Source organism: Macrobrachium nipponense, chromosome 6 (assembly GCF_015104395.2).
Source record: "Macrobrachium nipponense isolate FS-2020 chromosome 6, ASM1510439v2, whole genome shotgun sequence".
Lineage (NCBI taxonomy): Eukaryota > Metazoa > Arthropoda > Malacostraca > Decapoda > Palaemonidae > Macrobrachium > Macrobrachium nipponense.
Genome location: NC_061108.1, coordinates 3630682 through 3644823, shown reverse-complemented (window position 1 = coordinate 3644823; position 14142 = coordinate 3630682). Strand labels below are relative to the sequence as shown.

Below are 14142 nucleotides of genomic sequence, written 5' to 3'. Positions count from 1 at the left end.
TTAGTAATTATTATTAGCCAATAATTCTCGTTACTCATTGGCATTGTTGTAAATTTATTTGTACATATACATTTTCTAATCTTTAACGAAGTCACTGCTAAGAGCTACAAAGTAACTATACCCCATTTTCTTTAGTATAAGCTCTGCAGAAAAATTAATATTATATTTTGAATAACTTGATTAACTTTACTTAGCATTTAAAATATTTGATAGATAGATTTAATAAATAGATTTAACTGTCCCTTGAAATTATTTAAGAAATTATTTAATTGATTTGGGGAGTGATAAGAACCATTGACCTGACATAGGCCTTTTCAAGGGGTAGGCTTAGGTCGAGCGCGGGTTTTTTGGGCCTTGTTCAAACAGACGGCGAGCGAAGAAGGCGACAACTAGGTAGGCGACTTCGCCCTTTAAGTTTAATTTACGTAGTGTAGGGTTTTAGAAATTCATAACCCTTTAAATAATTGGTTTGTATGATCTCCTTTCCTGTTTTGTACCTATCCTAAAACCTCATCCTATCCGAAATCCTTATCTGCAACCAAAACTTTTAACAGCCTTCGTCACTGATCGGTCGACGGAAAATTCGGTAAGTGGAATAACATTTCTTATCAACGTACCAATTATTTCCACGAATGCGATTAGAGGTCGCTGGGTTTGCTGATTAAATATATAGGATTTGTTTTTAGTTTACACGTGAATTAAGAGGTGTGTCCAAACTGGGTTAACTTGAAGGTAGGTCAAAATACTAATTTTCCACAAAGACTAGACCGCCATTATTGGACGGCTGATTTGAGCCAACGGACTTTCGTTAGGAAGCGGTTTGCGTCTTTTAACGTTTAACTTACGTATTTAACTTAACTTACTTATTCAAGACGTAATACACTGTTTTCTTTACCTTGACTAAATTTTAAGCCCTTTTACATAGTTAGGCTATTGTAATATTGGAGTTTGTGAGAATTAATTAGGCATAGACTCAGATTGAATAATTTTACAAAGGCTTATATAATTATATGGGCGTAGTAAATAAATTTAGTCGATTAGGTCTGTCTGTTTATTTAGCATTACTATTCGGATTAGTTTACTTTAATTTTACTTTAACCGGGTCGGAACTTAATAGAATTCTGGGACCAAACTGAACTACCCTGGGAATTTTATGGCCTTGGTTTGATTTATTCATAGTCCTATTTAGATTAATTGCATTTACCTGAATTACATTTTACCGGAATTTAACTAACCTACTTAAGCTTACCAAGCAATTATTTAATCCTTTGGATTTTCTGGCACAAGTCTGAAAACACGTTAGGCGCACGAAGAATTGTGTGCTTAACAGCCCGTTTTATACCATTACTAAATTACTACTAGAGAACACTCAGTGGAAGGAATTACCCTTGTAATTTTGTAGAGTATATTCCTTTGATCTTCCCACTGAGCGAAACAAATTTCCCACAAAGGAAGATTGGCATCCCCAGCGGGATGTTTTAAGGCCTGTGTTGTTGTCCAGGGATTTTTGTCTTGTTACCTTTTAAACTCATAAAATGTCTGCGACACAATTAGCATATTCCCTCCGACTTTATGAGGAAAACTGCAAGGATCTATGCACAACTGCTGTGGACTTGATTCAAAGGGCAAGTGATGTTGAGTCCTCGACATTGGAGACATATCGTCTTAGGCTAGAGTCTCAATAAGAAGTATGAAGAACTCAACTTTAAGTACTTAGTTTCACTTGGAGAAGAAGGGTTCTCTGAAGCAAGACCCTGATAGAACACAGCTCACTGCAAAGCGGCGTCATGCCAACCAAGTCATCACAGAGAGCACTGAAGTTTTGGAGAAACTAAAAATCATTTGCATGGAAGCCAAACCCCAGAGGAGTATTGCAACAGAGTTTAGGCATAAGGTTAAGTTGCCGTCTTTATCACCTGGGGCCGGAATTTGAAAGGGACCGATGGAGAAAACTGGCCCCCTTTTTGGGATGTTTTCGAGTCTAACGATCACTCTCGTCCAGACTTGAGAGCTGTTGACAAATTTAATTACCTGAAGGGATGTTTGAAGGGTGAAGCTCTAACTCTGATTAGAAACATTCTTGTCACGAATGAAAACTATTTAGACGCCATTGACCTGTTGAAGAAAACTTATGCTAATCCAGAGAAAATAATCTCATCTCTAATTTGTCAACTAGCAGGCCTGCCTAAACCTTCTGCAGACCTGGATTCACTACGTGGCTTCTGGACTAAACTTGAACAATATGTTAGAGGCATAGAAAGAAACAAACCTAATTCGGATCACTGTACCTGGACGCTTGGACCTCTAGTTTTTCAAAAACTACCTGGCAAGGTGAAAGAACAAATCCAAAACAAGTGTGGACAGGACTACCCCTCACTCCTAGATATTAGAGAGGGGCTAGGAAAGATAATCCTGACCTTGTCTTCCTTGGATTTTGAACCCAGGGATAAGAACAAGGATTACTCCCATAGAAAACCCAAGCCTAACCAAAGTTCCAATAGACCAGGTAATCAGACCAAAACTCAGGTTAGTTCTTACACCCCTAAGAAAAACGAAGTTACGAATCTGAGTATTTCTGTCACTCCAGAACAGCCTAATAAGACCGCTAGAACTCAAAGTTGTGTATTCTGTGATAGACCAGAACACAAAGCCTACCAGTGTGACATTTACAAGACCACGCAAGAGCGCATTTCAAGACTTACCGCAAAAAATCGTTGCGTGAAATGCACTTCACCTAACCATAAGACAACCGATTGTCTTGTGAAGTTCAACAAATGTCTGTCATGTATAACTGGACTACACCATTCAGCATTGTGCCCTGACTCCTCAGCTGAGGTCTCTGCTGTGAACTATTGTGGAGACAATGACAGTGACAAAGACTTAAAGTCACAAACAAGTGGAATTCTCCCTACCGCCTTAATGAATGTGGTGTGTCCGCCCTCAGGCAACACCAAGGAACTTAGATCACTGTTTGATTCTGGGGCGCAACGCACCTTCATCACACAAGAGGCAGTGGAAGAGTGTAAACTTGTACGAGACAATCCTGTCCACCTGAGCATCAGTGGGTTCTGGGATACCAAAGAACCTAGAGAATATAGTACGGTCACTGTACCTGTCAGGGTAAACGATGACAGCCTTGTAACTTTAAAGGCTATTGTCGTACAAACTACCTCAGAGCGCTAGGCCTCGTGGACTCTGTAAGATAGTGTCTGAACTGAAGAGCCAGAATGTCACCCTAGCTGATCCTAACTTGTCAAGTAGTCAGATTGACCAGGTGAAACTGCTTGTTGGCATAGATCACTGTTTGATTGATCCATTCTCCACAAGCAAACGGAGTGAACCTGATTGAGTCCTCCTTAGGATATCTGGTCGCTGGTAAACTGCCTAGTAATGACACCCCTATCAGTGCTCATTCTGTAACTGTAATGAGACTAGCAGTTGATGAACCTTCCAAAGCTGCTCTATGATATACACTTGAGATGTCTGATAGCAAATTTGCGAAGACCCCATCCAAACAGCTTTGGACCCTAGAATCAGTCGGAATCGTTGATCAAGATATGTCACCTGAGGATAAATTTGTACTGGAAGAATCAAGAATTCATCAATATGGTTGAAGGACGTATAGGTATCTCTCCCCTGGAAAGTCGATAAGGAAACACTCCCTACCAACTTAGCACTCTCGAGGAAAAGACTGAACAGTACTATTCACAAGCTGAAACAAACTAATAAGTATCTGGAAATTTATGACCAGATCATCAAAGAACAACTGTCTCTCGGCTTCATTGAAACAGTGCCAGAAGAAGACCAAAAACGGACAAATGTCCATTATTTACCCCATTTACCTGTGATTAAGGATTCAACTACAACGCCCATTCGTATTGTATTTGATGCAAGTGCCCGGATGGACAAGCAGGCCCCTAGCCTGAATGATTGCTTTACTCTGGCCCATCCTTGACTAGTCATTTAACCGACTTGTTGTTGAAATTCCGTCTCGACCCATTTGCGGTATAGGCAGACAATCAGCAAAGCCCATTCTTACGGGTAGGTCTCCAACCTAGGGGATCGTGAGATTACACGTTTCATTTGGCTAAAAAGATCTTAACAATGAAAAGGACCTTCAAGCCTATAGGTTTAGATCAGTTCTCTTCTTTGGAGCCACCTGCTCGCCCTTTGTTTTTACTCAGTCAACCTTGCAACATCACAACCTTTGAAACCACCCCACTTCACCTGAAGTTAGTTTCCTCATGACCAAATTTTATGTGGACAACTTAATTGGTTCCTTACCAACAACAATCAGCCTCTACAGCCTTTACAAGGTTGCAAAGGAAGTCCTGTCAGATGCCGGAATGCCTTTAAGAGAATGGATCAGTAATGACCCAACCTTCAACGAAATGGTAAAACAAGAAGGTGATGGAACAACAGAAGGCTCAGATCTTGTCAAAGTTCTAGGACTTCATTGGAACTACAAGACTGACCACTTAAGCATAAAACCCCCTTCCTTTGAGGAAGCTCCGCTTACCAAACGGCTACTTTTGAGCAACCTTTCAAAAGTATTTGACCCTCTAGGATTGTTTGCTCCCATAATTGTACGAGCCAAAGTTCTTATGCAAAAGATCTGGAAACTATCTAAACGGTGGGATGATGTTTTGCCACCAGAACTTCAAGAAGAGTGGTCGAAGATCAAGAAAGACCTCGAGAACGTATCATACCAGGAATTCCCACGCTTCACAGCCAACAGAGGGACCAACTACTCTCTTCACGTATTCTGTGATGCTAGTGAAAAGGCCTATGGGGCTGCAGCCTATTTGATGGACCAACACGCAGGTGCGAACCTAGTTTTCTCTAAAGCAAGAGTCGCCCCTCTCAAAAAGAAAAGCATACCACAACTTGAGCTGACTGCCAACTATAGTGCAGTCAAAATAGCTGACTACCTCAGAACCGTTTTCACTACCGATGGTGTCAAGATTACTGACACTGTCATATGGTCTGACAGTAAAGTTGCCCTACACTGGATTCAGAACAACAAATCTAAAAACATCTATGTCCGCAACAGGGTGAATGAGATAAGTCAGGTCACTGAAGTGAAGTACCTCTATGTCTAAGTCCCTTCGCTTTGCGAAAGACTTTTTTTGTTTTCTCCTTACGACTGTCATTCGTAAGTATTTCTGGTTCCTCCCATCTCCTTGGGATATCTTAGTAGAGTGGTTCTTCTTAACTAAAGGAGATGATTCAAACAGATAAGTTGAACAGATATAACAACTTTATTCTGTAACTCCATACTAGGAGATGCAGCTCGGTCGGGAGACCAATATGTTTGAAGGTTGGCACGGAACTGCCATTCTAAAGCATCACGTCGATAGCGGAACATTAGCTATCTCAGCGATTCATATAAAAACATACGTAGTCCGCCGGCTCGGAAGTTACAAGTTTCCGGCGTAGGTTAACAGGTCAACCCCTTCCCATGGAAGTTGTTGTGCAAAGTTATCATTAATAATAAATGCTGATAATGTACAGAGCTAAATCAGGCTACTGCAGACAGCGCATAGCGTAATCTAGATCTGCTTTGGTCACGTAGGACCCTCCTAATGCCATGACCTCAGGTCATGGGTTTTTTATTTACAGATCCTGTAAACTGAAATAATGTATTTATTACATTAGGCTCGGACTGCTACCTATTCAAGCCTTGAATAACAAAAGTTACTTAAACATTGTTTCTTAGGAGCGTGCTCGTAACATACGTCTAGGTATAAACATAATAAGTGATTAAATGCATAAAAAGGTTCTGTTACATACCCATTTTGACATATTCATAAACAAAGATAAATGCATGGAAAATCTAGATCCATGTTTGGTAATAATAATGATTAGGTACCCAAAAATAATAAAAAGGTAAAAATCAAAAGATTAACATGTATACATGATTAATATGATAATAGGTAACCTGATTAAGAATAATGGTTACTACAGATTATAGCATGATCATGGATAATTGTTAAAGAGTACTTGTCACTCTTTGTAATAGATAAATATAATTGTACAATGGTATAATAGTATAACTGTGTAATTGTGCACAAATGCAATATATAGGGCTGATATATTTTATTAGGTGCCCGGGAGATACTTTAACTGTTCAAATGCAAAGGCGGGAGTCTTTCTTGTCCTACATTTTTGCCAGCATACGGACCGCTTTTCACACACAACACAATTCCAGACAATTCCCTAGGCACAAACTGAAGTGGCCAGTTTCAGGCGGCCCTAAACTCAAACGACTTGAGTTTAACGGGTACGTCATCTAGACGGGCCAATACGTGTCCTTGGAGATCCTTCTGTTTATGCCTCAGCCTACGCCAAGCAAAGATGTTGACGGCGATAACCAATATGGCCGTCACACTGAACACGGCCAGCAAAATGTAGTAGCGAAGATTTTTTCCACCTGCATAAGTCGGTGACGCGTGGTTCATCTCAGCCAGTTGCGTCAAACGATGAGCCACCCGCGCGTTGTATGGGAGAGGTAGTGATGGGATGATTGTAGATGCCCAATGGTAGTTCGCAAATACGCTTCTCATCCGTATTATCGTGTTGACCTCTCTGACGGTGTAGTTTGTAGATATCCCCGTACAACCATCAGCTGCTACAAAGATAGGGGTGGGGCATGGGCGGTGGTCCCATCCGGACACACTACGTTGAAATTCCGGCTTTATCGTAACGGATCCAGGAACCATTATTCATCCTGTAATTGAATTTATTATTCCGTAAAAGGGATAAGTTTCCCCAGACAACCTTCGCTTGTATGTAGAGAGAGAGCCGTTTAGCACTATGCCTAATCACATGAATCCGTTGATATAGGATAGAATTAAAAAAGTCAGCTGTACAAATTTTATTATTCATGGCTTCTGAACAGTGAGTGAGTTTACTTAAGTCTTTAATGACTGTAAATGATTTCTTATCAGAAGAAATCAGTACATGCCCCGTCAAATTGGATATTACTGGACTTGAGTTATTCGTCATGAAAGTAGGAAACGGTGCTATTTTGTATGATTGCCAAGCATCGGAAGAATCAAAAGGTATTGTGATCATAATTTCTATAATTTTCAACGCTGACTGATATTAGGCTATAATAAAACTCTACTTATGGCTCTAATAAAGGAATATAACCTAGTTTCTCCCGTCCGTTTTCCAAAGTTAACATCAGATCTTTAATAGGCATGAGGTGAGGAGATAACACACCCTTTGTCGCTAACGTAATCGCTTCTACGTAATCTTTTGACTTCTCAATAAAATGTGATATTTTCACACGGATATGATCTATTTTCGAACTATAGTAAGCTAATGTAGCCAGCAAATGTTGAACTTCCATGACCTGATCGATATTATTTGAATGTTCATTTACGATACTCATTATTTGATTAATTGAAGATAACTGGCTGCGAAGTTCGTCCGGACCCCCCCCCCAAAGCCAATTCGGTTTTGTGTTGCAAAAACTCAATTCTTTTATTTTGATTATTTATCTTAAGGCGATTTGAAATTCCTAAGCCTAGATTCGCAACAGATCCTAAGATTTAGTCCAGCCAGAATAAGCGGGTTGCGGCGTTAAAGAGTATTGTGCCGCACAGACCACATCAGCAGGTCATGAGCAAGTTCTTCTGCCTCCGGTCGCGTTTATTTTGTATGTCATAAGACAACATTCCGCGACGCTTAGTGTTTGAGCTAGCGAAATCTATGAGTTAGCATGAATAAATTACGTTCGTGCATTTCCTTAAGCGAAATAGCAAACCTCATCAGGTCATCTTTAAGTTAAGGACGTCATCTTCAGGCAAAAATATTGCATGCATATCTACTTCTATGACAATATTACTTGACACGATGAATACATCATCTATTCTCTCGATAATCGAGCCATGATTAAATTCTATTTCTTTCGTCCTAGCGCTCTTTCCATACAACAAAGATGTCTGAATACACAATATCACTCCAACAATAGCAGATTCATTTTTGAAAACCTGCAATGAGTAAAACATATGTAATAACTCGCGTAAAAGAATAGGTTTACATACAAATATGATTAATAGATATATATATATAAATTATTATACAAGTTTCATAAATACAACCATTTTTTTTTTCCCTCACTCCATCTACCTTTCTTTAGATTCTGATATGTGCCAATGGAACTATTCTCACATCAGTGGGTTTGGATACATTTTGAACCCTAAATCTATTGGCCGTTAAATTTTCTAAAATGTTTAAACGGGCCTTCAAACTTAGGTGTCAGTTTATAATTAAACCTTTACGTACGTATACTTGTATGTATACCTGATCGCCCACGGCATATGTTCTAGTTGGCTTAGCTATTTTATCATGATTTTTTTTCATTATTATTTGTGCTTCTTCTAGATTCTTACGAAGTATATTATATCGACTTATGCTTGCATCCATAACATCCTTTAGAGGATTTGATAAATTAGTTGTAGCGTTAGGATGTGGAAAGGCGTTTCTAGCCGGGATACCGTACAGTGCCTAACGTGCGGTGTCATTTTAATAGACACATGATACTCAGTGATTAAGTGTGCTTAGTACCGCAGGTATGGCAATGTCCCAGTTGGGTCTGCCCCCCCTAAGGTTTTGACCCTTAAAAATGTTTAAAAGCCGTTACGATTTTTTGCCCTTTGCCACTAGCCCATTAGACTCTGGGTGATAGCATCATGGTATTGATTTTATTTTTCTTTATACAAAGGAATTCGCACAAGGAGTTAAGGAATGATTATTGAATCCCCGCCCGAGTCTGATATAATGATGTGTGGAATTCCATGTTTACAAATGTAGCACTCGTAAAACTCCTAGCGCACTCGACCGCGTTTTTTGTTTTTAAGCGCTATAAGTTCTGTATATCGAGTCAAAGCATCTATAATTTACTAGGAGGTGCTTATTTCCTCTGTCTGACTCGTAAATCCTGTTAATAAATCTAAATGTACTCTTTCAAAGGGTTGATTTGGCACGGGATAAGCCCCTAGGCTGACAGGTGTCTTCGTGTGCCCTTTGTATTCTTGACAAGTGCGACAATTTGCTATGTGCTTTTTTATATCTGTAAGCATCGTATGCCAATAAAATAAGGATTTGGCTTTTCTGTGACATCAAGGAATAAACCGGGTGTCCATGCAGTGGATTTTCATGCAACCATTTTAAGACAGTGGGTATGAGTGAGATAGGTACCACCACCTGGTTGTTATTCAACTGCGGTGTGTTGCGGGTTTTCCTCGTCACGGATCTACACAGGATATTATCCTTTATGATTATTAATTGCTGCTTATACTTTATGTATCCTTTTCCGTCGGATTTCCGTTTTAACGCAATGATGATTTTTCTATTTGCGGATCTTTTCTTTGTTCTGTCTGTAATAGTTCAGCACTCCAGCCCAGATCTTTCCTGTTCAGATATAGTTTTAACAATGGGCGTGAGGTTGAGATATCTATTATTCAGCTAATGGCTCGTACAAGATGAAGAGGGGTTGCGTGATAATGCGTCAGCAATGATATTTGCTTCCCCAGGTAAATACCCGATCCTCGCGCCAAAGTCCTGAATGATCATGTGCCAGCCGAGTTCCGCTTAGAGGCTGTTGACTAAAGCCTTTAAAGAAGTAGGTTAGGGGCTTATGATCAGTGAGAACCTTGACGGGATAACGTTATATTATGAATTTAAAATGCACGAGTGAATTAACAATAGCGAGCCCTTCCTTGTCTATTACTGCATATTTACTTTCGGAAGGTCTCTGTTTACGTGAATAAAAAGCTATAGGGAAAAACTGTTTATCATATTGTTGAAGCAATACCCCACCTACTCCTCAGGTCTGAGGCGTCTGTTGCTATGAAAAATTCCTTACCGAAGTCAGGAAATTTCAAGATAGGAGAACTACACAGTTCATCTTTCAATTTATCGAACGCCTGTTGATGAATTTCAGACCATATGAAATCTACGCCCTTTTTTATAAGATCGGTTAGGGGAGCGGCTATGATTGAGTAGTTGCGTATAAAGCGGCGATAATAGCCACTACAGCCTAAAAATTGCTGTATTCCCTTGACGTTAGTAGGTATCGGAAAGTTACGGATAGCCGACACCTTATCATGGACGACTTTAAGACCTTCACTAGAAACCGTGAAACCTAATTAGACTAGTTCTGTTTAAAAAATTCACACTTACTTATCTTTACCCTTAAATTATGCTGCCTTAGTCCTTTGTAGCACTAACTCTAATTTACGTAAATGTTCTTCTAATGTGTTGGAAAAGATTTACTAGGTCGTCCATGTAGGCATGTAGGATATCTCCTAACAAGTCTCCAAACACAATGATCATACGAGTAAAAGTTATGGGAGACAACGTAAACCAAAAGGCATACGCAAAAATTCATATGTCCCCTGGCTGTGCTGAAGGCAGTGTATGGGATACTCTCTTGTTCCAACGGAATCTGATGAAATCCCTTTAGTAGTCTAAGCTGGTGAAATATTTGTTCTGACCTAGTAGAGATAGGATATCATCAGCTACAATGGTACTGGGAAATCTGGTTCCAGGGATTGTTTCGTTCATTTCAAACGACGAAAAATCGCCGGCAGAATCCGCCAAAGTTTTCGATCTTTGTTTTTTTTCGGTAACTACTATTAACGGAAAATTATAAGGGCTGTTTGATTTCCTAATGACTCCTGCTTAGCATTTTACCTACTTCCTCTGTTATCTCATTCTGAAATTTCATAGGAAGTCGGTACGAAGGTACATAGATTACTTTCTGTTTGTCCTTGAGCCTTATTTGATGCTCGATGACATCCGTTTTTCCTAAGGTTCCATCCGTAGTGGAAAAAACATCAGATATTTAGTTAAAAGATTCAAAAATTTCTGCTTGAATTTCTTCTTCTTGAATGTCCTTACTGATTTTGTTCTTATAGATTGCAAAAGGGATTCATCCGCAACTGATTGAGCGTGATTTATCTCAGCTACGGTAAGAATGCGATGTTTATAAACTTCGGCATCCAAGATATGTTGATTTTTGTGGATTACTAAAGTGGTATTCAAATGATTACAGACTTCGATGTTACATTGTTGTTGTGAGCGACTGTATAAATGGCTTGTGTGACGGATAATCCGTGTGTTTTCAGAGTTTCGGAAAGGATTAACGTTTCAGATCCTGGCAAGGTTCTCTTTACACGCACTATTGTTCGAAGTTACGTTAGGCTCGAGAGTTTGCGTGCAAGCTGATATTACGGGTGAGCGAGAGTTCTGTTGGGTTGCCTGTATTATTTCTTGTTCATGAGACAGGTGATTGGTTCTGTAATGTAAGTGACAACTCTGTCTGTCTCTTTATTATCTAAAACTGATTTTAGGGTATTAGAAGACTTATAGAACAAATTTCCCACAGGCATAATGATCGTTGGCGGACGTGCGAATTGTTAGGGGCAACTGGGACGGGCAACCAGAGGTCCTGTTTCTTATTTTTTCGGACCTGGGCAAGAACAGGACCTCTGGTTGCCCGCCCCAGCTGCCCCTAACAATTCGCACGTCCGCCAACGATCATTATGCCTGTGGGAAATTTGTTTCGCTCAGTGGGAAGATCGAAGGAATATACTCTACAAAATTACAAGGGTAATTTCCTTCCACTGAGTGTTTCTCTAGTAGTAATTTAGTAAATGGTATAAAACGGGCTGTAAGCACACAATTCTTCCGTGCGCCTAACGTGTTTTCAGACTTGACAGAAATCCAAAAGGATTAATAATTTGCTTGGTAAGCTTAAGTAGGTTAGTTAAATTCCGGTAAAAGTAATTCAGGTAAATGCAATTAATCTAAATAGGACTATGAATAAATCAAACCAAGGCCATAAAATTCCCAGGGTAGTTCAGTTTGGTCCCAGAATTCTATTAAGTTCCGACCCGGTTAAAGTAAAATTAAAGTAAACTAATCCCGAATAGTAATGCTAAATAAACAGACAGACCTAATTTCGACTAAATTTATTACTACGCCCATATAATTATATAAGCCTTTGTAAAATTATTCAATCTGAGTCTATGCCTAATTAATTCTCACAAACTCCAATATACAATAGCCTAAACTATGTAAAAGGGCTTAAAATTTAGTCAAGGTAAAGAAAACAGTGTATTACGTCTTGAATAAGTAAGTTAAGTTAAATACGTAAGTTAAACGTTAAAAGACGAAACCGCTTCCTAACGAAAGTCCGTTGGCTCAAATCAGCCGTCCAATAATGGCGGTCTAGTCTTTGTGGAAAATTAGTATTTTGACCTACCTTCAAGTTAACCCAGTTTGGACACACCTCTTAATTCACGTGTAAACTAAAAACAAATCCTATATATTTAATCAGCAAACCCAGCGACCTCTAATCGCATTCGTGGAAATAAATTGGTACGTTGATAAGAAATGTTATTCCACTTACCGAATTTTCCGTCGACCGATCAGTGACGAAGGCTGTTAAAAGTTTTGGTTGCAGATAAGGATTTCGGATAGGATGAGGTTTAGGATAGGTACAAAACAGGAAAGGAGATCATACAAACCAATTATTTTAAAGGGTTATGAATTTTCTAAAACCCTACACTACGTAAATTAAACTTAAAGGGCGAAGTCGCCGACTAGTTGTCGCCTTCTTCGCTCGCCGTCTGTTTGAACAAGGCCCAAAAAACCCGCGCTCGACCTAAGCCTACCCCTTGAAAAGGCCTATGTCAGGTCAATGGTTCTTATCACTCCCCAAATCATTAAATAATTTCTTAAATAATTTGAAGGGACAGTTAAATCTATTTATTAAATCTATCTATCAAATATTTTAAATGCTAAGTAAAGTTAATCAAGTTATTCAAAATATAATATTAATTTTTTCTCCCGCAGAGCTTATACTAAAGAAAAGTGGGTATAGTTACTTTGTAGCTCTTAGCAGTGACTTCGTTAAAGATTAGAAAACTGTATTATGTACAAATAAATTTACAACATCCTCCGGCGGGGGAGATAACACAAAACACACAGTTTTGTGTTAGGTTAAACAGCTTCAACATTAATCAACTGCTGTAAGAATCGCCTCAAGTTGGTGGCGGCTCTTCTCTTCGGTCTCTCTTCTGCTTGATAGCCTTCAGAATTTTGACTGTCTCCTAAATTTTTCTCCGCAGCTTCTACAGTATACATATCCTCTGGCTTAGAGACCTCCAGTGGGTAAAGTTTGTCAACTGACCTAGTAGTCTCTCCATTGCTGGTCTGTAGCTTCACAACTCTGACCAGTCCATCAGAGCTGGGCATCAGCTGAATGACCCTTGCCAATTTCCACATGCAACGAGGGGTGTCATTATGTACTAACACCACATCTCCTACTTTAATCTTGGGTTGGTTTGGAACGGTTGGGTTGGATCCCCGTTGAAATAGTGTCTATCTCAGGGACTGCAAGTATTCCTTCTCCCCAGGTTCGGTTTTGGAATGCATGTATTACCTGAGATACAAACTTGAACTCTCATTACATTGTTTGTGGTCAAGCTCAAAATCTGGGTCATTCAGGTAGTACCCGGTCTATGCGTAAGGGTAACGAGTTTAACCGGTAGCCATACAACAGGTGAGAAGGGGTAAGGGCATCGACGGTATCTGGAGATGTAGCATCCACATATGTAAGAGGTCTATTGTTAATACGACGCTCTATCTCAGTGACAATGGTATTCAGTTCGTCAGAATTAATCCTCTTCTTGAATATAGCTTTCTTTAGTGCTGATTTCACACTGCCAACCATCCTCTCATAGAAGCCTCCTTGATGGGGTGCCCTAGGTGTGATGAATGTCCATTTACAATTTTCCCTACTCAGTGTGGACTGTACGTCAGTGTCATCATACAAGGACTGAATAGATACTGGTTAGCGGCCCTAGTATAATTCCAAGAATATCTCTTAGGTTCAGGCAGACATAATTGTGATATTACAAATATTTTCATTCTTTTGTTATTTCAGGTTGGACAGGAGGAATGGGACAGAGTAAGAGGTCTGAATGAACGACTTCTTGAACGTACACATCATGTGAAAGTTTGGATTAGTTATGCTAAATGTGAGTATTCTATGCCTTCAGAGGATAACATTCAGCGTAGTACACGGGCCGTGTTTACGAGAGCCAACCGTGCTTTATGACC

The 14142-nt window shown here is 39.6% G+C and overlaps 2 protein-coding genes across 2 annotated transcripts; both read left to right on the top strand.

Annotated features, from left to right (window-relative positions):
- Positions 1 to 1535: 1535 nt before the first annotated feature.
- LOC135216267 (uncharacterized) lies at positions 1536 to 3955 on the top strand. The gene is made up of 3 exons (XM_064251432.1): positions 1536 to 1625; positions 2038 to 3120; positions 3752 to 3955. Exons 1-3 carry the CDS (start codon positions 1536 to 1538, stop codon positions 3953 to 3955), a joined length of 1377 nt encoding a protein of 458 aa, XP_064107502.1.
- Positions 3956 to 4244: 289 nt separating this feature from the next.
- LOC135216265 (uncharacterized) lies at positions 4245 to 14140 on the top strand. Its single transcript, XM_064251430.1, has 2 exons — positions 4245 to 5054; positions 13967 to 14140. Exons 1-2 carry the CDS (start codon positions 4245 to 4247, stop codon positions 14138 to 14140), a joined length of 984 nt encoding a protein of 327 aa, XP_064107500.1.
- The last annotated feature ends 2 nt before the right edge of the window (positions 14141 to 14142 follow it).